Genomic DNA, 26,094 nt, shown 5'->3' with positions numbered 1-26,094 from the left:
CTCAGAGATATGTTTGACCTTTGGGAAATACCATATTTAGTTTAGCTTTCACCTACCCTGCATGATTAATTTTGAAAATCAAAGCATTGACAACCATATAAGCATTCCAACTAAAGAATTCATCAAGCAATGACAACTGAGAGAACAGTCCAGGGCATATTGCTTTCTGTGCAATATATATTCTGAAGCTCAAAATAATTGGGAAAATGTTGATCGAATCGATCTGTGCTAAATACTAAAAAGAGATGGTCTTAAGGAACATAAGAAAGAAGTGTAAAACATGAACTCACACATGGCTAGTAGTTTAACTAAATGGAGATAGCAGCCTTGGGAAAGGCGATTGTTCAAAGTGGTTCCACAGTAAATCCCTGTGAATCTGTAAGTACATAAAATCTGAAATTCAAGATGCCTCTGGAAATTCCTCATGAAATTGATTTCTGTTATTTCATCGCAACCTGCAAATTCATCTTAGCCACCTTTTTACTTTAACAAGGCATCTGTTGCATGAATCCTTTCCCTGAGAACACGTTCTAGGCATGCATACCCGCTCTGCTCCAAGCTCCTCTTGTACCAGCTCCCTTTACCAGGGCTGTCTGAGAGGTGTGAGCTGCGGACTGAGAATCACTACCAGTCAGGGTTGCACAGCTGCATTCCTACTGAATGTATTCTCTTGATTTCATAACATCCAAGTGATTTTTAGCACCGCACTGAACGGTGTCTCACTTCACTCCTATTTGCCTGTCATGTACCGCAGATCATTCTGACTCCACAGGACTCCACAGAGCAATGAGGAGTGGCAGGGTACCAAGAGGAGAGCCCTAGTCGGTGCTGTGCTCTTCTGAAATTACTTTTAAAGATACCTACACAAGCACAAGAGAAAGAATGTGACAGCCTAACACTCACATCTTCACACACTCTCCGTTAGGAAAAAAGGTCAAACCATTTCACAATTCAGATGATGAATACTTCCAAAATAATTGATAGCACATGAAGTATTTGCGTAATATTGGTGTGCTCTGGTGCCTATTGTGTTATCCATCTAAGATAAAAGCCAAGATTTTAGAGATTTATTGTGGGAGGGGTGAAAATTGACAAAGTTAATCCTTATTTCCATTTATTGCTTTTGTTTGGGGTTTGAGAAATGTCTTCATCTTCTCCACTGAGGTTTTGGACCATTTTACTTCTTGGGTAAAGTATGTCTGCAACCACAGGAGTATATGAACATGAACCCACAACCCTGCCCTTCTCACATAACACCAACCCAACTGTGAGCAGGAATGTGAAGCATTCAAAGCAAAAACAAGTAATTGAGTTTAACACGAGAAAGCAGATTTTCATGTAGACACACCGGATGCCAGGTCAGTAAGTCCAAAAAAGGCAAGAAGCCTGATTTCACTACAACTCTAAGGAAAAACTCACACTCTGTCCTCAGCTGACCTCAGCTCAAGAGACAGAGATACATTACCCTAAGCTGTGAGTGCTGCTAACTGCTTCACAAACAGCACCAATAATTAGCTAATCTCTCCACCAAGATCAATTTGATCTCCTATAGAATTATTTCTCCTGTTTCTTTCTCCTCCTGTTTGTTTCAGAATCACAACACCAAGAAATCAGGTGTGTTCAGGCCAACATAAATTAAAACTGAGTTCTATTGCCACTGAAGTAAATAGTAAAATTCCCAATCCCTATAAGAAAGAGTCCCTGAAGAACTCACACTGACACACTATAATGGCATCAACCACATTTTAGTGTGCTGTAGTGTTTCATATGTACCGAAGGCACATTTTATACTTTTCACCAACAGATTCGCAGCCGCAGTGGTCCTTAGCCAGCACTGTACCCTAATCTGTTCTTCCCCGGCTCCCTTCTCCCCTCTGCCAACAGCTAGGATGGGCAATCAATCAACTTTATTTGCGGCCTCTGTTTAGAGGCATAAATAGGAGTCAAGTGATGCTTAAGGTTTATGTACCGGGGTATCTTTTTGCTCTGCATCTCTAAATGGGAAGATTCAGACTTTCCTGTTAAAACCTCTAGCTTGAAATTGATATGGTATTTATTTTCATTTCCTCTATTAAAATGTTGTGCAGCATGACCAAGCTGCACAATGTTAAAGATGCAGTTCAAGTACAAACTTTTTGTAGTGTTCTCAGGATGGAATGGGAAATGATGTAGCAGCATCAAACAAGAGAAGTGAGACTTGGGGACTTTTTTTTTTTCACTAGTGAAATTATCTGGAAGTATTTATAGTTGTGGTTACATAAATATCTCATAAACTAATAGACAGTAGTCATCAATTAATCAGTTGTCACAAAGTTCTTCCTAGAAAAAGGAAGATTTGATTGATTGTAAATATACTTATTTAAACAAAAAAATACATATATTATGTACAGGTTCAAGTGAAAATATATTCCAGAAAGCTGTATTTTTGTATCTGAGATCACATTTTCAATTCTGTGCTATTAGAAAATATTTCCTTTCTGTGAATGCCATATTATCTATTCAGATAAGCTAAGTCTCACAAAATCTTTGGTTTTTTTAGATCTAGCCAGACAGTGGCATCCTTTAATAAATGGCCAAATGACAGCATTAAAAAACATTGGGGAATGTTTACAGTCAGGACAGATTATCCACTAAATTTAACTTTGCCTTCATATTAATACAAAACAGTTGTAAAATCATGCAACCAAATCCAAACAGTAGCCTTTCTCACTCACTTCACACCATGTAAATGACTATAACCAAGTATAAATTTAAATTAAAAAAAAAAAGTTATTTTGAGCATCAGCAAATGTGCTAAATTTCTGGAAATAAAAACCCTGCTGCTATTTTGTTTGAAAGACTTAGTTTATAAATTATGGATTGTTTTAACAAGTGAGAGGAAAAAATGCAGATTACTTATGAATTCAAAGGAAATACAGCCTAGAGCCTCTTTTATTTTGCAGTCATAACTAACTGAAAGATTCAACTGACAACACAGGCCAAAGCCTTGCTTTTTATCCAGAGACTTACAAACTTAAAACAGCTTCTCCCACTCTGTGTTTTCTTCTCAGCCCAAAGTCAGACACTTTTTAGAGCCCTTTGCACTGATGAGTCCCGGCTGAAGAGACTGGGCTCTTCCCATGACATCAGTTTGCAACAAGCTCCCAATTTCTTTCTTGTCAGTACGTGCTGGGAATTATTTACTCCATCTGAATGATGCCCATGATGAGATCACTCTTATTAAGAGAAAGCTATTATAACTACTGTGCTCATGTTGATCATAGCTCATATTAATACATGGAGTACCTAACAAAACGTAGCCACTAATAATTCATTTTTCAAGCAGGGAGTTAAGCAAGCCCTAGAGAAACTGAGGAGCAGAGAAACTCCTGACAGCTACGTAACTGCACTTGACTAATCATTGTTCAAAACTGGAGCTCTGCTGTCTGGCCTCTCCACCAAGCAGTGTGTTTCTTAAGAGATGCTCTATCTTTTTGCTAATGATTACAATGTTGAAAGGTGCATTTGCTAGAACAGTACTTCTAGAATGAAGCTCCAGCAAAACTGGTCTGATGGAAGATTCTTAAAGCCAGGAATCCAGTAACAGGCAAATGGGGTTTGCCAGATCTCTGATTGCACAGCTCAAATGTACCAGAACCTCATTACCTGCTACTGTTCCCCTAAAATATATCCCCCATAAATCCACATCAAAGTCATGATAAACTCTGGAGGTTTTTGTGAAACTTGTTAGAAAAGATAGCTCAAGTAGGATTTCAAAGTAAGTTATCAGGTCACATTCTGCAGAAATCAGTCTATTAGCACAGTAGGGGAACATCTGACCAGACAGAGGAATAAACACTCCTATCTGGACAGAAGGCACAATTAAAAATAAAAAATAAAAATAAAATAAAAAGGAAAAATGTGACATTGTCTGTTTTGAATGTAAGGAGAGGGATGTTTCTCATCTTCACAGCTTCTTCTTAAATTGCAGTTTTCAGGGCCATTGCAAATCATTCATTGCCAGTCCTGCTGAACAACCTGTGAAATCGTGATACGTTTCCAAGCAGAGGTTCCCAGGGGGCTGCTTAGCCCAGAGGATTACTAAAGAGAATACGGAGTAGTCGCCACTCAGTTCTACTTCGGGGCAATGGGATAAACACAGCATTTAAGGTCTAGTCTAGCTTTTATTTCCATCACAAATAACATATCCAAGGACCTTGTTTGTAAATAAAAATATCTCTGGTCTAATACATGTCAGGCAGTCAAATTAAATCCCAGGATCTCTTCTGGGGTTGCCTCCACAGGCAGCATATCTTAAAGCCACTGCTTTACTGTCAGTAATATGTTACTTAACACATATTAACAACAACAACAAAATTAGTCAAAACCAATATAGACTTCTCCCTTGTATAAAAATGACACGATTTCTATCAAGTGTCTCCTCCCTACCAACTTTCTTCCAGTCCTGGACCAGTAAAACAAGACTTTGTGAACCAAAACAAAAAACAAACAAACAAAAAAAACCACAGGAGAACCAAGCATTGGAGATGCCAAAAATCAGGGAGGCAATGAGAAAATTGGATATAATCCCTGCAGAATGAACTTTTAAGTACAGTAAAATGGATAGATGCGCTTTTCTCCACATCTTGAATTTCACCCTATAGACTAAATACTTTGGTCATAGCTCTTTCCTCCATTATAAGATGTCATTAACTCCTCACTGGAAGCACACCCTCCACTATCTGTCTTGTATTAAACTCATTTTTCAAAAATAACAACAAATAAACTAAGGTGAGAAGAAGTTTAATGCAGTGATGGAACTCTTTTACGAAGTGAATAGGTGCTCCCTGTGCCAATACAATCTGTTTAATCACAGTCTAACATTTTAATTATGTATATAGCTAAGGGGACTTGCTTGCATTGGCTTAATTATTCTGCATGATAATATGAACAAAGGGCCTCTGTTAAAGTAATCAACAAAAATTTTAGCTGGCTGAGTTTCCTCAAATGTTCCAAGACCAATGAAAGATCTGATCATTAAGAATTTACTGCCTCTGAGAGCTACTTTAAACCTGTTCCCTTCATATCACAGCTGGCCCTTTGAGTAGCCTCGAATTCTTTCTATCTGAAAGCCTTAGTAAGGCGGAACAAAAGAACGTCTCGTTTGGAGTGAGCTGTCTGTGTCATCTGTGTGATGTTCACTAGCAGGAGATGTCTATGTTAATGAGGCCAGAAACAGCGCTGCCACTTTCTAACTTTTGTCCAGTTCACAGGACTCCTGATGCAGGGTGCAGTGGATGTGTTAGAATTGTAAATGAGCCCCAGCAATTGCAAATTTCATAAGGATCCCACAATAACAATTAAGCAATGGTCTCTGCTGTTGTGAGCCTCTCCTGCCAGCTAATTGACCACGACGGGAGCTATGCAGAGAAGCATGCTGAAGGCGAGGACACACAACAGAAGTGAAGGTTCATTATCTTGCAATGAAAGGGAAGCTAGCACCAATGGGAACGGGGGATTAAAGGACTGAAGCTTTTAAAGCTTGCAATTTTTGGAGGCATTTATCATTAATTTCTCCTCTGCCCAACAGAAGCCAAGTGTTTTGAAATACAGTCCATTTTACTGGGCCCTGGGAATCAGATCGGTGGAGGCGATGTACACGCTCCAAACCTACCCAAGTACACAGTAGAAGAACTTTCAGGAATGTCAGAGAGTTGTGCAGACTGAGTTTCTTTACTAAAAAGCTAAACTTTCTGACTCTGTAAAAACTTTCCATGTAAAATTTGGAAGCTAGTGAAGAAAACTGACAGCCAGCGTATTACAGCTGGGGAGTATCTCTGTGACACCCTGCGAGAGCCGGAGCCTGAGCACTCTGTGGTCCCACTTCTGCTGTACTCAACGGCTCCCATGGCCCAGCAGGCACGACACGCTCTCACTGCGACGAAGCACCGCAGGGGGACCTGTCCATGGCTCAAGAGACAGCTCACCTGCCCACTGAGGAGAATGGGGCAGGGAAAGACAGCTATGTCAACGTTCTGTGCTATTCCCCTAGTCCCATACAATCTTTACTCCTGGAGCTGCCCTCTTGTTTTGCACTCAGCCTTCTGCTCCTCGCTCTGCCCAGATATCTCAGCCTTGGTCCATTCACCCCAATCCTCTTCCCTGCTCACCAACCTTAGCATTTCCCTTATGTTTGGCAACCCGCCTCGCCTTCTAGTTCCTCTGCCACTCAGACAGCAAAGCACATTGCTTTTCAAACATCTTATTCATGCAGTTCATCATATCAGTGAAAGGCAGATGATCATTTTTAATAAACTTGTGCCAAAAAGAGAGCATAGCTGAAGGTGCAGCAGGACCATGTTGAAGCACTAGTCCCATTAGCCCTTTCTGCTACTTGGGAAACTGCCTCTAGGTGACAGCTAAATTGTTAACACGTTACACCATTAAACAATAATAAATATGTATTTTTCCATTCACACTCATTAACAGAGTCAAAGCCATGCTAGAGTTGACTATTCCCAGGATCTCATATCCCTCATTTACATTCTAGTCCAGTCCCTGAAGCTTCTTCCTTACCTCATCTGCATTTTTCCTCATTATTTTCTTTTGCTACAAATTCAACTAGCTCTGGCAAACAACTCAAAAGCACTAAAGGCTACTGGAGAACAGTGCGGGTCTTCTGCCATCTTATTGGCAAGGGCTGCTACAAAGTAAGCCTGAAGAACAAGACAAAGCAAACCAGTGACTGAAGCTCCCACAAAGCACCCACAGTTTCAGAGAGCTGGATGTTTGTCAGGGGTTATTCTGCTTTCCTCAGAGCAAGGACAGAGACATGGAGAGCTTCACTCCTGCCAGGAGGTGGTAAGAAGGAAGGAAGCAAAGGGGGAGGAAAAAGAGAACTTTTACACTTGAGCAGATGGCAAACATGCGGAAAGGATCTAGAATGGAAAAGAAAGGGTGGAGAAACCCCTGCGCAAGTGGCTCTTGCCTTGTCCCTTGCTGAACAGCTCTGGTCAACTGGCTTTGCAAATTCTTGAGCAGCCTCGTGTGCAGCGCTTTACCATTGGTCTGCGTGCAAGCCTTGCTGCTGTGGTCTTGGCTCCTGTTTGTGGCATACTTCTTCTGTAGGGTGAACCTTATTTCCAGACATCTCTCCTCCACCACAGCCAGTAGAGTGGACTACGAAACATTCACAGCCGCACGCCTGGGCACAGCATTAGAACGACTGCCATAATTCGCTCACAAACATCAGCCTGCACGGCACAGCAGTGGCACGACCCCTGTGGGAAGGGGGCAGGGGGCAGATATCCACCAGTCCAAGCTTTCAGCTCTCACAGCTCAAGTTTCCTTGCCATCAAGCAGACGATCCCCAGTACACGTTGAAACAAATGCACAAGACATCTCAACCTTCACTGTGGCCTCACTCCAAAAAATGCAAATCCCAGAATTTATCTGGATCATCGGATTTCTTTTATTTTTGGTCTGAAAATATCTACAAAGCTCTTTAAACATCAGAACCTCACCAGAAACCAAATGGAGAAATGTTGTTTCATACTGCAAATTCCAAAAACCGTGGCTAACTTTGAAGCTTTCTGACTGAAATTATTTTTATGCAACTCACATTCATTTATTAATCTTGCCATCCGAAAATATAGCTCTGTCTTAGATCCTTTCCAGTCTCCGTTTGGAACCATTTACAGAATTAGTAACCTTTGATTTGTGGGAGAAACAATTTCAGTTCTCCGTAGCACGGGTTTGCCTCAGTACACAGCAGAAGTCAGCAAGAGGTTCCTGGGGAGAACAGGTCTGGATGTGATGTAACCGTGCTACTCGGTTAGGATCAAAAAGTTACCACCAGGAACCAGCTATACCCAAAGATCTTAACTAATCCTTGCTGTTCTCCTTCTTTGATCTACTGAATAGCAGCAAATTCAAAACTGATTAAAAAATCTCTTCTGCCAGCACGGAGTCTTTGAAAATACTACCGCGAGAGACCACTGATGTCCAGAATGTTAAATATAGATTAGAAACTGATGTGAATGAGAGAATCAATAACTAAAACCCTAATTATCTCACATTTATAATGGGAAAGCAAGAAAGAGAGAAATCAGAAGTGATTCCTGGCAGTGCTCACTGTTAGCATTCTGGCACCATTTTCCATACACACAGATCTACCAAAATAGAAACGACCATTAAAACAGTTTTTTAAAAAAAGAGACTCACTTTCACTAATGATAATAACACTTCTCCCCACCCTGAAAAAATATCCCTTTATTTGTCAAGTCAGGAAAAGAGGTCATGACAGTTTTCATAAAATTTGGAAACTTTTCAGCCAGCTCTAACACCAATGACAAATGACAGCTGAGAGACTTGCAGCCATGCATAAGGAGGGAGAGGGAGCTCTGCACTCGGAGGCATTCTTGCTTTCCTGTATTTCATTTCTGTATTATTTCTATTTTACGAGTTTAGAAAAGAATTTACACACACGGATGTCCAGGCCTGAAGTTATGCCTGTTTTCAGGCAGCTTATGCCTCTGTCTCTCCTGTCTGCCTGTCCAGTTCTTTATTATTAATTCCAGTCTGAGTTAGTTTGTGAAAAAGCTCCAGCTATAGTCTCTGATGAGGGAAAAAAATGTATTTGTATGTGAAAAATACGACATTCATCTTCCTTTTCCCCACTTGGTTTCCTTTTCCAATCATCCCTATTTATTTTACATGAAGAAAAACCAAAGAATGGGTGTGAAAGCACAAAAGGGGAAGAAGCAGGTCAGGCTGGCTCCAGTCTCCTACTGGAATTGCTTCTCAGCTCTTTCCTGCTCAAACAAGCATCTTACGATTAAAGTTGCAGCTCACAGAATTACCATCACTTATTTGCCAGATTTTCTTAAGTCTCTGCTAGATTTTTTTTTTTTTTGGCAGCATCCAACTTAGAGAAGTGTGAATTTTCAAGAAGTTTTATATCATAAAGACAAAAGACTGTAAAGCTGAGAGCCAAAAATTACTCATCCTTTGATCAGGGTGGTTTACTAAGTGTTAGACAGAGTCAATAAAGGTTTTCTTCCAAAAAAAATGTGAATCTTTTTTTAGACTAGAAACCCAGCAAAGAAAATTTTATTAAGGTCAAAATATCTTGCCCTGGTTTTGGTTCTTGACATGTGTATACCAAAATTGTCGAGTTTGCTGCAGTTCCCTCAGTCCTAGGGATGTTATCTCCGAGTACCCCGGACACATCTATCCTGCACAAACGTATACGTAAATGGGTATCAGATGCATCACAGGCATTCTCAGCAGCACTTTGTGTTCCCAGCAAAGAATTGGAGTGGGTCACTCGGGTCAGTGCTTGTGGCTGGCTGTGTGCCATTGGACAAGGTGAGCTCAGGGTGACTTGAGCCACTCCTTCATACGGTGGGAGCTGCTGGTGGGAAGCTGGGCACCACTGACCTGCAGAAGCTCATCATTAAGGAAGCCAACCACATACAGCTGATTCGGGCACATTTCCTAGTGCAAAATCTAGCCTTTTCTGAGGCAATGTGTTGTGAAACAGAAGACAGGCGTTGCCTGCCATGTAGGTACTCCAAGCAGCATCCTCTCTAGCAGAACGGGTACCCAGGGCTGTACGATGCCTCCAGGGCAGCTACACGCTGCCTAGTTCTTCATGGGCTGTTGGAGTAGGTGCTCCCCATAGCAGTGAGATTCTACCATCTCTGCTCTCCTAATGGGTAGAAGACGTTCATCAAGGGTGGTTAGACCCCAGTGTTAACAAAGCACAAGAGAATAGCAAACCAGGAACACATTTACAGGGTTTGGGGCCCGCATTTCCAAACGGGGGTCTGAGCTTGTGCAGATTCAGTCACCTGGCAGAAACCTCAGAGCACCAATTCTCTAAAAATGAATCTTTCCCTAGTATCTCAATTAGACACCCGGGGAATAAATAAATTTCAGCACTAATATTCAACTTCCTATTTTCACTAGTAGCAGCTTTTGCAGGGATAATTTAATTCTTCTGTTTCATCTAGCATTGAGGCTTGTAAACTCCTTTGAGGATCCCTACCAGGAATTCATCAACATGAAGGATATGTACTGGGAAGATCATAATCAAGTCAATCAAGGGGAGAAATTCAAAAGCTTTGCCACTAAAGGAATCAAACATAAAAGCCTCCCTGGGGGGAAGAGGTTTATGTACCATGCCTGGCCTATGTTAAGAAAATTAAAACTCGTTTCACAACATAAAAGAGCCAAAGTGTCAAGTCACTAAAACCAGTTTCCAGTACAGATGCCCTTTTCCGGACTCGTTTATGAGGGAAATACAGATTTATAATACATTTTAAAAAACACAACTGACAAAAACATAACTAAGGGATATATACATGGAAGACAGCACAGAACATAAATTAAACAACGACAATTTAACCATAATTTAGCAGTCGTCCATGTTGCTGTAACTAAGGATACTTCTGTTTACATACACGGCAAACTTCTTGCTTTTTTCAAAGGAAATGTTTGCAGAACAGATACCTAAGGAAGCTGACCTAACATAAAGAGTTGAGGTTTGATCTTATTATTTCCCAGAGTCTATTCAGATGGAAGGATGAAAGTGAATCCAGACTATTGCCAGGGTATGCGTGTCAGGGAATAGAAAATGTACTTGAGTTTACTGCTTTGTTGTTCTGCTGGAATAGGCAACTCTCCCCTTCCTTCCACATCCCCTGGTTCAGTAATTTTGTTTTGAAAGCCAGCATTTGTAAGATGAAATACATTTTAAATAAATCATTCAGAGCAGGATGGAAGGAAATCAGTTTTCTGAAGAATTTATCACAAATGTAACATCCAGAACAGGATAAAAATGAATTGTTACAGGGTACATGTCAAACACCAAGGTATTATTTTTCTTGCATGCCAAAATGATGATCTACTAGCTCCTTCCCAAAACTGTCTTTCCTTTTTGAAACTGGCATATAAAGAGGATACAATCGTAATGAATTACAAAATTTAGCTGAATGGAGAAACAGTGCTCTTTACACTTGAGGAAGTAAGATGATCTCTAACTTTACGCTAGCAGTGTTCAGGGAAACGCAACTACATAACTGGGTAAACATTTTGTTGCCTCCAAGAAGAGCCATAAAGAATCCGGTGGAGATTTTGCAAAGCTGCCTCAGGGGATGGATGTCTAATCCCCATTAAAATTAACAGAGATTGACTCCTCAAACCCAGTCAATGGCTTTGAAGAATCAACTCTGTGGGGGTAATATGTAGTATCAAAGGGTAGGGATGAGTTGTGTGGTTAACTGTATCACATGGGACTTAGTTGTTTGTTTGCTTGTTTCTTTGAATAAAAAGAAAACGGAGGGGGAGGAAGACAACAGCAACAGAGAATTATGACAATAATAATAATAAGGATTGAACTAAATACCCAGACAGATTTTTTCCAGGGGACTCTGAGGAAGGTTTTACAATGGTAACTGGAATTCCCTGATAGACGTCAACACTCAGATCTTTCTGGCATGATGATACAATTTAGCAAGTCATTATTGGCTGGATCAAAGTTATTTATTTCTAAGTTTGCCAATTTTCTCATTTTGTTTTCTTAAGGTTAAAGAGAGGCTTTTAGATATTCAGTAAGAAAGAGTAAATGAATTAAAATGTCATCGATGTAAGTTGTGAGAACTTTCAACTTGCCAAATAACAGACCTCTTAAGGCTGAAATTTCTGGGGAACATTAATAATGCTGAATATGTTGAAACAAATTCCACTTGCTAGACTTAACAAGCATTTTTAGTCAAAGGCTTGCCCTTTCCTTAAATTATTACAAATGTTAATGAACTGCTATCCTTATTAAGTATTGGTATTATCCAACAAAACTTAGACGCAGCAAATCGATAAAAATCAATAAAAGGAAATTATTTAATGCCAAACAAGAATCTCTAGAACTCACAGACACAGGAGATAGTTGAGGAAGAGCTTAACTGACTTCACTGAAATATTAAACAATTATACAACTAAAAATACCCATTATTCCTTAAGACTGGTTCAACAGTACATCTGTAGGAATTTGTTATCATTTCTTTAGGTGGGATTCCCAGGAATACATCCAGCATGGGCAAGACTTCCACTTCCTCAGTCTTACCTAAGAGAAACAACTTTTCCCATATCTGCCTGTAACAGAGGTGCTTTTAGCCTCCTGACGACGACGGCCCTCGGTCCCCCTGTGCAGGTGGGGGAACGGAGGCTCCGGGAGCTATGGGACGATCCGCCCAAGGCCAGTGGCAGAGTCAAGAAGCAGCCCGTGCTCCCCATGTGCCAGCAGGGGCCCGCTCCACAGCCCCCAGCAGGCACGTGTGCATCCAAACCACCACCCTGTGCCCTGCTGCCCAGGCACAGCCATCCGAAGAAAGGTGCTTCAGTAGTGCAGGCACTCCCTCAGCCCCGCTGCCTTGCCTTACCCTTCTAAAACCACGTGCTCTTCTGCCTTTTACAGGAAAAAGCCTCTTCCCTAGAAAAGGCCCATACAATGAAAGGCAAACGGGACTGTTTTGGGAATCAGTGAGATTGGTTAGGCACCAAGAATTTTCCCTTTACCCTCTTTCAGCATTTGGAGGTGTTGCTTGTTGCAGCGCAGAACAACACGGGCAAGTTGAAGTGAGAGCTCTGTCGGTTTTAAGTTTCCCTTTCATTTACACAGCCCCTGCCTGCTCAGGCAGCCCACACGTAGAAGCATTTCCCTCAGCCTTTCTCCTGACCTCTGGCTTTAGGGTTTTATTTGTACAAAGCAAACTGAGAGTGAGTCTGTACTTAGGTGCCAAATTGGGGCAGAAGTCGCCACAAAAACATGAATAATGCTCGACATTACCAGAAGTAAATTAAGTCCAACTAAACAAGCCGTGCAAACAGGGTAAACTCACACTGTAAGGTGGACTTTCACACAGAAGGCAGCTATAAACTGAGTGTGGCCTGGAAATCAATCAGCCCCCTGCCTCTGCCTAATGAGACCCTTTTCTTTATTGCATTTTTATAGACTTATAAACCCGACATAGGATGGATTATATGGGCCGCCTGTCTGCCCTGTCCATCTGTCGCTGTGCTGCTGGTGCTCATGCCAGTGGGCTGGGACAGTCAGTAGCAGGGGATGGAGCTTGGGGGAGTATAGAGCTGATTCAGAGACTTTTAAAAAATTAACAGAACACCACCATGCATATGACCTCCTCCTCACCAAAACACCGAATTCCAGCACCACTGCTTTGTAAAAGGGCCTGTAAAGTCAAAGTGAGTCAATAGGAAAACTTGTCCACAAATGCAGCACAAAACTTGAACGGCCTTTGTGTCGGTACTCATGTGAATGTCAGTCCTAATTTATGTTAAAAAGCCAGGCAATTTCTCAGAAATCTAAATGGAACATAATTAGTTAAAAAAACAAGTTATGTCTATTTGGGTAGGATTATTTCAAAGTTCTAGGATAATGACTTCACTTAACATGCATTAAACAAAAGACATTTTTGGAGCTATTCCCGTACAATCAAAGCTTTCCTGTTCACGTAACTCATTTTTGTGATTCTTTATTTTGTCAGTGTTGCTGTAAACAATGTGCTGCCCATGGCAGGGCGGGGAGACAAGAGATTGTTTAAGGAAAAATAGTCATCCCTCCACAGAATTTGGTAGTTACATTTACCAGCTGCATAAGCATTCTGATAAACTGCCAAAAAGGGTCACCATAAAGCAACACTCCTTTAAAGTTTTAATCCCAATTAAAGAAAATTATCTGGACTCTCTCCAGAAACATTTGGGGGGGGGGGGAGAAAGGGGCAAAAGCTTCCGCAGAAGATCAAATGTTGTTGATTATAAATTCATTACCAGCATAGCTGCTAACTTCAGTAAATTAACAAGGAACTTTTATTACATCCAATCAAGCTCTTGTTAAAGATAACAAGTTCTTTTCATTCCTTGTATTTGTATAACAGTCACTTTTCTGGAACTCATCAAAGCTTGTTGTGAATCCATGCCAAAGTACCACTCTCTCTTTTAACAGCTTTAAAAAATAATGAAACCTTATGATCACAGTGAAAAAGCACTGATTATGTTAAAATATTCTGAGATAAAAGATTTGGAATTATAGAGAAAGCTGCTGTAGCATCAGCTAAGAGAGTGATATTCCACAGCAGAAATATCCTAAACTGATGAGTTTTTCACGCCTGTTTTTTATTGCTTTGTTTGTACAGAATAAGCTTAGCTAAACATCCTCTTTATGAAATCTGATAATGTAACAAAGATCCATTATGGTTTCACTTTGGAGCAGGCTTTCACTCAAATATTAATTGCTAAAAGCTATTTTACATAATCTGTTTAACCATATGATTATGTTAGGAGTCTTTCTTTATCAAATAATCACAAGTGGGAGGGAAGAATGCTTTGCTTTGAAGCTCCTCACTAATAATACATTTTATAGCAAGTTACATATTTTCTGAAATATACATCAAAAGCATGTATCTTGGGATAGGTTACTGAACTGAGATCACTTTCTTACATGCCATGATCCAAACGCATATTTTTCATCCGTTTCATTTGTCTGCTGTCCAAGTTTAGTAGCAATGAAAGAAACCTTTCTAGAAAACATGGAAGAAAGTTCCAATACCCACTGAAGTCAACGTCTAGACTTGATTAGTCTAATATGTGATATTTTGGTAGAAAACTTTATATTATCCCTACAAAAAAATATGATAAAAGCATACACAAATGATGAGATTCATCTCTTTAAAAAAAGCAATGCAGAACAGTTTTTCTCAGGCCCACCTAAAAGGAAATAAGAAACCTAATGCAGAATATATTCCTTTTAGGCCTTTAGGTCAAATAAAATAATACCTTTCTATATACAGTAAGAATCTTCCATTTTATATATATACGTTTTGTGGGGTGTTTTTTGGCATAATCAGTAGCTTATTGCTTATTTCTGAGATTCTTTGAAGCATTTTGTTCTAACAAGCTATTTAAGTCGGAGTTTTTACTCAAAGTGCACTCACTTCTTTTGTTTATTTCTTTTCTGTGTCTGTTGGCCAGAATGAAATGCTCATGCACAGAGAGCTGAACATGAGGATGGCCATTTCTTCTCCTCCCAGTAGGATACAAGTTGTATCTGGGCAGCCTTCCATTGTCTGTTGTCCCGGCATAGAAGTGTTTGAAAATCCTCTGCAGAGGCACAGTCCAAAAGTCAAGAGGTGAAGCTGAGAGAGCAGCCACCTGCAGCCTTTTTATATCTGCATAATATCAAGTATGTTCAACTTAAAATGTTCTTGGACAGCTCTAGCATCCTGTAATTATCGTGTAATGCATCCCTCCTCCCTGAAGCAGTCTAAGGTTCATTGGCTCCGCTTAGATAAAAACGGTCATTGTTAATAAGACTAACATTATGTAACATGCTGATAGGAGGCCTACGGAGCAGCACTGTGCTTCGGAGCATAGGCACTGATGTGGCTCAGGAGACCCACGGCTGAAAAGGAAAGACAAAGGAGCTAGAAAGAAGTTGCCTGTAAAAGATGAGGGACTGATGATGGAAAAGGAATCATAGAAGACAAGTGGATTGCGTTCAACAAAAGTTCCTCTGAAAGGACCACAAATTCGACCAGTGTACCAGAAATCGGCACAAATTAGCTATGACTCTTCTTTAATTTATGTTTAAACAAATCTTCTATCACCTAAGTTTGAGGTTACATGGTCTACAACACCAAAAACGTCACTGTCAGCTTTCCTTTTAAAAGCGAAGACTTGCTATAGCAGCAGTAAAGGCTGATGGGCATGCTCCTTCAATTGAAGCCTGTTGCATTTGTTAAAACAAGCAAAATGTCAGAGAAGTAATACTGCCACAGTTTGCACGTAAATAGTACATTGAAGGTTTTTCTCGCAGCAACAGGCAGAAGGAACCACTAGCAAAAACTATGCAACTCCCCAAACTAAATACAATATGAAGATTTGCTTTTTGTTTTAAATACTTAAAATGTAACAGACAATGAACAGAAAATATGAATTAATTAGTTATGTGATGAGATAGGTAACAACACCCATACATATACTTCCACCTCTGAACCACAGATTTTTGGCTGACACAAGATACATAAGCATTCTAAACCTCGTACAAGTCAGAAGCAACAATCTCTCCTACTGGTATTTATCATGTTCAAATTTTGACTGAATTTTGAACTTCTAAATCTGAAAAATGACCTTATTAGTTATGGGAAAAAGTTTCACTCTGGTACTTACAGCAATTCCACATTATTAAATGTAAGCTAAAGCCCCCATGTTGTTTTTCTTCTCCTTTATTGTTTGCTTTGTTTTTATACTTGCCTTTCATCCCATTAAATTCATTGGTCAAATTAGTCACTCTTATCTGTTTTAAGAATCATTTCATAATTAACCAAATGGAAAAAAAAAATCAGGTTGTTTCCAATTCCCTAAAACTCAAATCTTATCCACCCACTCCAACATCTGCAGATGGTAAGCACAGTGTGTCTCCTCATTAATATCAATAAAGCTAGCTGTTAATATCTACATACAATAATCTTTTGATCTATACTGAAACTATTTGTATGGCCTAGTTCTGTGCTCTTTGCTGAGGCCAAACTAACTTTCAAATCAAAGAGAGCTTTGCTCAGTTGAAGCCTACATGGAAAGAGCTCTTCTATTGCTCTTGGCAGTAAGCACACTGGAGGAATCCCAGTAAGAAGCAGCATTGTGTTACGGGGATATATGCCTTTGTATTCAGCTGCTGCATATCCCAGCTCTCTGAGTCAGCCCTGTTTCAGTAAAGCAACTACTGGTAGCAATAGATGAAGAGGTTTTTTGTGGAGCCAACAAAAATACATTTTGGTAGGAACTGGTTAAGTTCTCTTAGAGTTTGAGTCTCTCCTGCCATTTCAGAAGGGACGTAATAAAGCAGCTGTAGAGTGTGAGCGATACTAAGGACTGTCGGTCTCAAGCATTTAAAAAATAAATCAAATTCTCCTTCCCTAAAGAATGAGCCAAATCAAAATACAACCCTTTCTAATCAACCTTGAGCTTTTTTTATCAGATTTTAAGTCTTTGAGGTTTGTGTTTCTGAGGTTTTCTTAAAACAAGGGGCTCAAGAACAGATTTTGAAAATTCAGATGCTTGCAGAATCAAACTACTCTAGCAACTGAAGCTTTAAGAAAAAATACAAAAAAAAATAATAAAATTATTAGCATTAACCATTATAATTCTGTATGTTCTAGATTCTACAGATTTAGAGTTACCTTCCATGCCAGTTGAAGGGCAAAGGAAGGAACATAAATGGTAAGAAAGAAAATCTGTTTTCTGAAAATGGAAGATCTTTTTGTAACATTTATCACTCAGTTGTGTGCATTTCATACATCCGAAGGTTTCATTTTGTACTTACAAAGCCCTGACTACAAGGCCACACACATTAATTCTGCTTTGCATGAGTTATTTTTCTGATAAATAGGCATAGGAAGGTGATTGCTGTTGGTTTAGCTGCCTTAGAGACCTAGCTCCCCCCAGGAATGTTCTTTTGAGGAATGTTGCTAAAACCACTCCAGACAAAAGAGATACAAGAAAATTTGGTTTTCTATGACAAAAGAGTGGTGAATGCATTCATACAGTGAAGGCTGAGCACACTATATTTCATAAGTTGACAGCTATTCCCAGAACATGCAATGAAAATGCAGCTGTTCACTAGGAAAAAAATAACTTTTCTTGCATAAGTAAGGTGTGCCATGATGAAATGAAAGTGTGGTTTTGGGACAAAACCCAGTCTGTGACTAAATACTGGACAAGAGATTTCCTGTACAATTGATAATCTGCAACCAAGAGGCAAGACTTGAAGCAAAAACAACAATAAGCTTTTGAAAATGGATAACAGAATTTGGAGAAAGTCATCAAAATGACTTTCAATAGTCAAAAAAATCAACACCAGCAACTCTTAGATTGAATTTAGTTCATTAAAGCATCAGAAATTTCTACGAACTTTTCTTCAAAAACAAATACCAACCCCAAAAGATAATGCAGTGTCAAGAGCAACCATTTATTCAATGTTAAGAATTTCAAAAGGAAGAGTTCAGGGGCAGATTCTACCTTTTAGGCAGACTCTTATTGCTGCAGCAGGTCACAAGTCTCCAAAGCCCCTAGTTATACTTGCTCCTAGTTTAAACTCATTTTTAGTTATCGCAATATGAGAATATGCAAATCCAGAGTGTCTATACTGTGTGGGTGCTGAGCTGGTTGTTAAGTAAAATGTAAGAAAATGAAACTGCTTGCTGCTATACTTTTTAGTAATCTTCTTATTCATTCACTTACTCACTTATTCCTCCAAGGTAGCATTTGGACCCGGGAGAGAGGCAGCTCTGTGTTTTCAGACTGACATTAGCAAACTCTCAATGGCTGCAGTCCAGCGGAAATTTCCCAAAACCTGCTGGTCATGCAGGATTCCCCATCCATGGGACATAAATTATTGCTCTAAGGCCTGTGGATTTCTCCACAAGCAAGCCCTTTCCAGTCTGGGATCCTTCACTAAGGTGGCAGATGTGTGTTTGGGGATCTTCCTCAAAATTTGTTTTTGCTCTGTAACTGAAATATGCATCTCTAAAAAATTCTGGATTGGAGTTGCATTCTACTTAGAGGAAAGGAAGATTGTTTTCCCTTTTTCAGTTTCACAAGGAACAACAGCTGGAAGTGTACTTACTGAACAGACTAAGACTCACAAATAAAATTACAAGAGGTATGTTCTAGTTACCACAGTAAAATGGGACATAACTTGGCCATTAGGAGAAAAGGCCTGCTTGTTCATTTAAAGTAGAGAAAGGCCTTATCCAAAGATTTTACCAAAGGAATTAAAGCAATGTGATCCCTCAAGTGTGGTTTTAATTGCACAGCCACCAATGGAATAAAGGTGATTCTTACCTCGGGGGGATAATCTCCCTTTATTCCAGTGACTGTGTCTAAGGTGTGACTAAGCATTACTCTGTAATTTTAACAAAAAATAACTCAGACCAGTCTATCCATACCTCTAATACATTATGTGCATTCCTGCTTTCAGTTCATTCCCTGCCAAGCGTCAATACCTAGAACAACCACTTACATTTTTATTATATATAAAACATGCTTATTCAGACATTATCTCCTCAGAACCTAGCTTGCCAGGATATCTGAAGTGTATAAATACAGGTTTTTTTTCCTAAGTTAGAGGCAACATTATGAGTTATTAAAGCGAATAGAAAAAAACTACATTTGATTATTAGTTTTTTCATTATTATACTCTAATGTGCATTGTATTTACCACCAGACCCAGGGAGTATATAAGAAAATGTGTGCTCTTCATTTCAGAAGGCATGCTTATCTAATTCAATTCCAACTAAAAACAGATAACAGAAAATGTCAATTGAAGAAATAAATAAAAAATATTGGCTAATGTGAGGAAAGCAGACTATTTATGAGAACTGATCAGCCACCTGTTTTTATCCACAAGAGGAATTTCTCAGTGCCTCCGTTTTTGCCTCCACTGTCATGAGTTTTCCTGCCCAAGCCTGGCAGGTAGTTGAAAGGCTGGTTATCTTCTCTCTTCCATTGATTTCTAACTGAAATTTCTAACTGAAATCCACCCTGCTTGTGATATTTAATATTCCTACAGCAATTGGTGAAAAAGCAGGATTTTACAGGACTAAAAATGCAAGTGACAGTTAAAAAGCACATGAGGATCCTCTTCTGAATCACTGTCCAGAAGAGCCTACTTTTCTCCCTCAACTATATTACTTCTATCAATCTCTTCTTAGAGAGAATAGCCTAGAAACCCTGTCCTTAAGGAAACTTTTAGTGAGTTAATTCCTCTTTTTTACAAATTCTAACCCAGGAAACAGACATATGTCATCTCCTAGACAGTAACTCTACTCTTACATGCATTTGAAGAATCAGAAGAATCTCCTCTTGAAGAAATATAGTGGATTCTAGGCACAATCAAACATACACGTAGACACGGAGGCACACAAAGGTACACGTAAGGCATATACCTGAGGTGAAACCAAATACAAAATATCCTCTAGTAAAGGTGTCTTGCTGCTAACAAAACAGGAACATAATGCCCGTCCAAAATGACTAACCTGCCTGCCAGTGCCTGTAGTCCTTTGACTCTACTACACCTCAGGACATTGGTACATGGCTGCAAACCTTGGCCAATGGCTCTCAGGGACCTATGGCCAAAGAATAATTTATAGGACTGTACTTATCTTACATGCTGCAAGATCTGTAACATACCCTGCACTTGCAATCTGAAAGTATATGGGAAGCATCAACTCTGAAGCTCTGAAGCATGCTGCAGACCACCTTCACGGCTTATTTCTTTCATCAAATCTTGACAAAAGAGTGCCCAGGTTCCCTTCTGAGCTTCTTATGCCATGGCATAAGCAAGAGGGATTACAATAACACAAATCAAAAGCTTTTCCATTTAACACATTTAAAAAACCGTCATCTGAAAATCCACAAAGCATGCCTACATCCCCCAGGACCACTACTATTTTGAATCCGGGACCAATGTGGTAAGTTTCTGAAGGGAGGGTGTCAAGAGGATGGGGCCAGACTCTTCTCAGTGGTGCCCAGCAACAGGACAAGGATGCCTGGATGCCATCCTGGGTAACATGCTCTAGGGGACCCTGCTTGAGCAGGGCGTTGGATTAGAGGATCTCCAGAGGTCCCTTCCAACCTCAAACAGTCTGTGATTCTGAGGTAAGACTTTTTAATTTTATTAAAAAGAATCCCTCTAGGTTCCCCTTAAAGCTGCCATGTAGCCATTGCCAACAGGGCTAATGTTCTAGAAAGTGCAACATCTAAAACGATGTTCTTAAATTCATGTTTAGAGAGACAAGAACGTTTCATATCCTCTCTTACATTCTGTGGTTATCACTGCTCACAGATTACAGTCAGACCCACTTGTAGGCACCAAACCAAAAATGTACTGAATTCAGAAATTGCCAGCCACCTGCACCATACATTGACTTCAGTTTGTTTTGCAGGCACTCGTTTCAAACAGAAGCTTCCAAAAGATGTCTCCATATGGGCTTCAGTACCAACTGCTGTCATCGGAAAGCCTTCACTTTGGAGTGCTCTTTAAAAGATGAATGTAGAAGAGGCATGGTCCTTCCTCCTTTGAAGTGAATGGATTCTTTGAGGAAACGGGAGTATTAACTGTGATACAGCTACCCTTTTTTTTTTTTTCAAATTCTTTCACAAAGAGATCACTGCTTTTGGGACCCACAGGCCCACATATTATTCACAGACCACACACTGGGAGGAGATGCATTGACCTCAGGTCTGTTACATCATAATTAGCATTACTCCACCCAGGATCTGAATCGTTCGTTTGGATGAAGTTTCAGAAGTTATCAAGAGCAGCCTGCATAATAAGCCATAAACTTGGCCTGATGCAGTTTTGAAAGTCTAAACAGTGCTCAAAGAGTCAAAGAGAGGCCAAATTTTCCTTGTTAGTTGTTGGGTTTTGGTGTTTGTTGGTTGGTTTTTTTTTGTTTGTTTTTTTAAATTTATATTACAGATTCCCCATTTTATTGCTCAGTCCCAAGGAAATGAGACAAAATATGTATCTATACTCATTTATCTCATCTGTCATTTAGAGGAACCATACAAAAATGCCTTCTGGAGACATGGCCTCCTCAATTCTGTACACTGGACGTGAGGCTCTGCCTCACATAAGCAAGAGTACAGTCTCTGTTGCCAGACTCGCAGGGCTCTCCCACTTGTTTTGTACAGCTGAAGCAACATAAAGCAAGTGAGAAAGGACGCAGTGGATCCCTTGAGTGGATGGTTGACAGAGTAAGCCCTTTTACACAACAAATGACTGTCCTCCCCAGGAGAGACTTGTCAGAGGTTGCAATCACCTATATGGATTGAGAGCAGACATAATAATGTAAAAACTCTTTGATCAGTAGAAAGGACTGCAGCCCAGTCTTCAGTGTGCGCTATACTAGACTAAAAGCCAAAGTCCTATTAAGATTGAGGGAACAGAAAAAGACCTGTCTTCCTTGTTCTTCCCTCTTTGGTTGGACTAAGCATAAACCCAACAAGCCTGAGAACTGTGCTTTTGGTTTTTCATTTCTCAAGCTACTTGCACACACAGCCTTTCATGTGTCCACAGGACAAAGGGCAGAAGTAATGGAGAGGGTTAACGGCTTCACTACCGTAGACTGGTGTTAAAGCCAGGGCAGATGTGGGCTTTAATTAGAAAGCAGCTGCGCGTACATAAACCACAGCAATCTTAATCTAGAGAGTGACGGTGTGAATACAGAGCTCTTGCAAAAGCAGATACCTTTAATCTGCATTTGTCCGTGTTTTTAGGGAGAAAGAGCTTCAGCAAAATTTTATCCAAGAGTGCACAGGAGAAGGGAGGGAAACGTATATCTATGTCTAAAAATTAGAGAAGGGCACTAAGAATGTAAACAGAAAAGAATAAAAATAACCACACAAAGATCAAATTACTCAGCACCAAAACAGAACGGCAAAGTTTTCCATTACCTTTCACAGAATTGAGCTTTCTCACTCTGAGCAAGGCTCCAGCTGTTCTTTTGGCTGTCCCTTGGGCATTGATTATGCTCTACACCCTGTGAACCCCCACACAATTGGCATTTATTTCTAGAATATCCCAGACCTGTAGGAACTCAGGTACCCAATTTGCTAGAAATACCACCGAGGAGGAAATCCCGAACATCAAACTCACTCAGCTAATTTTTATCATGGTCCATTGGGTAGAATTTGGAGGTTCCCTTACCAGGAAGCAAACAAGTGCAGAGGAAGCAGTGCTGCCAGACACAGCAAGCACTACGCACTCCCTGCACGTCTGCAGCAAAACCCTGCAGCTGCTCCCTGACAGCACCATAAAATGGAGGTTACTTACACAGGCCCAGAAAGTCCATTAATTCTGAAGCCCACATACTCGTTCATCCTATGTATGTGCCTGAATACTCCTGAGAGAACCATTTTTTGGCACTTCTCTCTATCCAGAGAGGAGTGTTCATGCCCTACACCATCACATGGCCTGCATATGCAGTGTAAAGGGGTGCAATGCACTTTGTGTTGTCAGCTCCTCTCAGCTTTAATCTTCAATGGGATGTGAAGGTAGACAAGAGGGTGGGTGAGCTGGGAATGCATGTATATTGGCAACATATCTCAGATATCTCTGTTGTGATGATTGCCCACATGTAGTCTTACACTTAGGATGCCACCATCCATTAACAATCCACATCCCACCAATGTAGACCACTGGGATGAGAAATCTCCAGCCCTCAAAATGAAAGCGAGGGACAGAAAGAAGGACTATCCTGTCAAGGACTGCAGCAGCCCCAGAAGCTTCTCTAATGGCACATTGCTCCAGCATTAACAGAGAACCATGTGGTGGCTCTGCAAATTACAAGGCTGGAGCCATGCCTCAAGAACCAGAAGGTGAGAGCAGGTAGCTCTCCCTACACTCCTGTAACAGCTCTGACATACCTCATGTCCTCATGTCTTTTTTTTTTTTTTAATCAGAAATTTCCAGAACCACTGAGTTTCCTGTAGTGACTTCTGTGGAAATTGTTATATAAAAATCTAGCTGCTAATAAATATGCATTTGAATAGCTAAAGCTAGGCCACCATTCTCAAAAATTAATTACTTCTTGATATTTTGGTTTACATATGACAGCCGGAGATGGTGCAAGGCTGAGCAGCGAACTGAAGAGGGTTTGCAACATAAAGCCAATATTAATGGTATAAGCCAAAGACAAGGTTGGTAATCTTTCATGTGGAGACTGTGCAGACTGAATATTAAAGGAAAATTAAAATATATAAATAACTGTAGAAAAAATGAGGGATTTTCTTTGCTGCAAACAGTTGTAGAGGAGGAAGCAGAAGAAAAGAGGCATTCAAAGAAAGAAAAAGGGGCAGATGGAAAACAGGAGATAAAACATAACATTGACAGACTGATAGGCTGAAATAATTCAGGATGACAACATTTTGAAATTCATGACAAACACTTGGGGCTACTAGATTGAGTATTTTGTCCCGTGTCTTCATAACTGACTCCAGGCAAACTGCCAGAGCTATGGGGTTTAACCCCAAAAGGCTGTAAGGTATTGTCCCAGGATAGGACAACAAATGGTTCCATACTCTGACATCCTCCTCTAGTAACTGTTTCAAAAAACCAAAAAACACTTACAAAGATTCTTTACAATGACTGAAGTGATACTTTGGCAAAGGAGGACAGTGAGAGACTCCCCCACAAAATGGTTAAGTTGTGGATCTATCGTGTTATCAGTCTTCAAGCCAAATTCTATACACAATTATAAATCTGAGGGGTATGGGGATTTCATGGATTTGGAATTTCTGATGTTTATTGTTACTGAGGTTAACATCGAGCAGAAATCAGCCTTCAGGCCTTCCTTTGTCAAAGATGGATAAATCTGGAAACACCGATCACCTACACGGCTCTTAGCTGGACCACTGCTTCATGAAGGTTATGATTCACCTTCTGGTTGATTTGTGAGTAAGTACCAAATTTCCTTCCTTCCCCAAACAACCCAGTAATGGCTCCTGGCATTTGTGTGCACAGAAAACCAACTAGCAAAGTATTTAATAAACTGTAGCTTCTTCAATTCAACCTGACAGCAGGAAATAGCCACTTTGTGCATCAGTGCTTCAGGGACCAGTTGGCAGCCTCTGACACATCTACCGGCAGACCTTAGAAGTAGTGCAGGAATCACTGGCATAGAGTAATTAATTTGTCAGCTAACTGCAATGCCTCCAAAAGAAATCCTTCCAACCCAATCTTCAGCTATAAAATAATGTGCTGTGGCCATTCCTTAACATCCATACTATGCTGCAGCTACTTTTTCATGCATCTTCTTTTGCATAAAGCACACCGAAGTGGGGAGTGATAGGAAGGTCAGATTTGTTTTGGAAAAGTCCAAAAGCTTTTCTGCAGCACAGTTATTAGTTGGACTGTGAGAAGGCCCAGTGGCAATGATATATAGATAAACATCTGCATTCCTTACATACCACAATCATTTTTGCTTCACGTAGGTCTTCACACTTCCAATGCGGAGCGGACTGTGGATGTGTCAATTAGACACCCGCATTCTCTCTCCCTGTTTGGTGTCAGGTATCCATCTGATAATTTGCTTTTGCACTATGAAGAGCCATGACTGACCTGGTGATCCTCTCTTTAGATTTGGCAAAGCTCTCTTGCACGCTGAGCAAACACTTAGTTCACTCACAATACTATATTAGCTGATTCTGTAGTCAAAAAGTATTCTACTACCTTGGAGCTGCATTGCAAAGATCTCCAACTATTTTATGCACTGTCTACTTAAAAAATAAATAAAGATTGAATTACATTCCTCAGCCCAGGATCCACTTGCACTATACAAATGTAAGTATTTAATTTGGCTTTCCCTGTTTATGTTAGCTTGTTTTAGTTGCTCTGTGTCTTACTCAACCACAAGAATGCAGCATAATTGGACTTATTCAGTACTGTGTCTTTGGCTGCTTTTTGCTCCCCAGAATAAAAAAAAAAAAATTTAAAAAGGTTTTCAAAAGAAGGTCTAAAAGTGTTTTTTGTTCTTTAGTTGTGAAACTAAAAACTAGACAAACAACCAGAAGAAATTTCATACTGAGAGCCTGCAAATAAAGGCAGAGAGTTAAAAAATGAACCGATCGTAGCATTGGTGAAAGGAAGCAGATTGCCAGCCTGGAGAGACTGAAGTTTGCTGCTTACCCTGCAGAATCAGGTTGGAGATTAAAACAGTGCTGTACCCCCTCCAGAACTGTTTTGCCAGCCTGAGTTAGTTTATGGCAGGTACAGGGGAGAAGGAAGAAACCACGTAACAAACAGTGATGGGGTGACCTTCCCTGGGAAGGTTTATTCTACCCTGCAAGAACTGGAAGGTACCAAGTAATGACAAAAATTAGGGAGGATCTTATGTCTCAGGTGTTCTCTGACAGCTTTCTCCTGCCTGCATCCAGAAGCAAGAAGCAGGCACTGGGGTGAATGGGAGCGACCGAGGCTGAGGGGCAGTCTTTGGCCCTGCAGGAGGGAATTGCTACCTGAGCACCAGGCTTTGAAGAAAA

At 40.3% G+C, this 26,094-nt stretch overlaps 1 protein-coding gene across 1 annotated transcript in view; it reads left to right on the top strand.

Moving 5' to 3' along the window:
• The window catches only part of CHRDL1 (chordin like 1), a 61,457-nt gene extending 45,006 nt beyond the window's left edge, over nt 1–16,451 (top strand). Inside the window, exon 12 of the mRNA XM_083797404.1 lies at nt 15,025–16,451. Within this exon, the coding sequence (XP_083653530.1) occupies nt 15,025–15,029 (5 nt within the window). The 3' untranslated portion in view covers nt 15,030–16,451. The remainder of the gene's footprint in view (nt 1–15,024) is intronic.
• The last annotated feature ends 9,643 nt before the right edge of the window (nt 16,452–26,094 follow it).

Source organism: Anser anser (genome assembly GCF_964211835.1).
Source record: "Anser anser genome assembly, chromosome: 13".
In the NCBI taxonomy this organism is placed as follows: domain Eukaryota; kingdom Metazoa; phylum Chordata; class Aves; order Anseriformes; family Anatidae; genus Anser; species Anser anser.
This window is presented reverse-complemented; position numbering and strand designations above follow the sequence as displayed.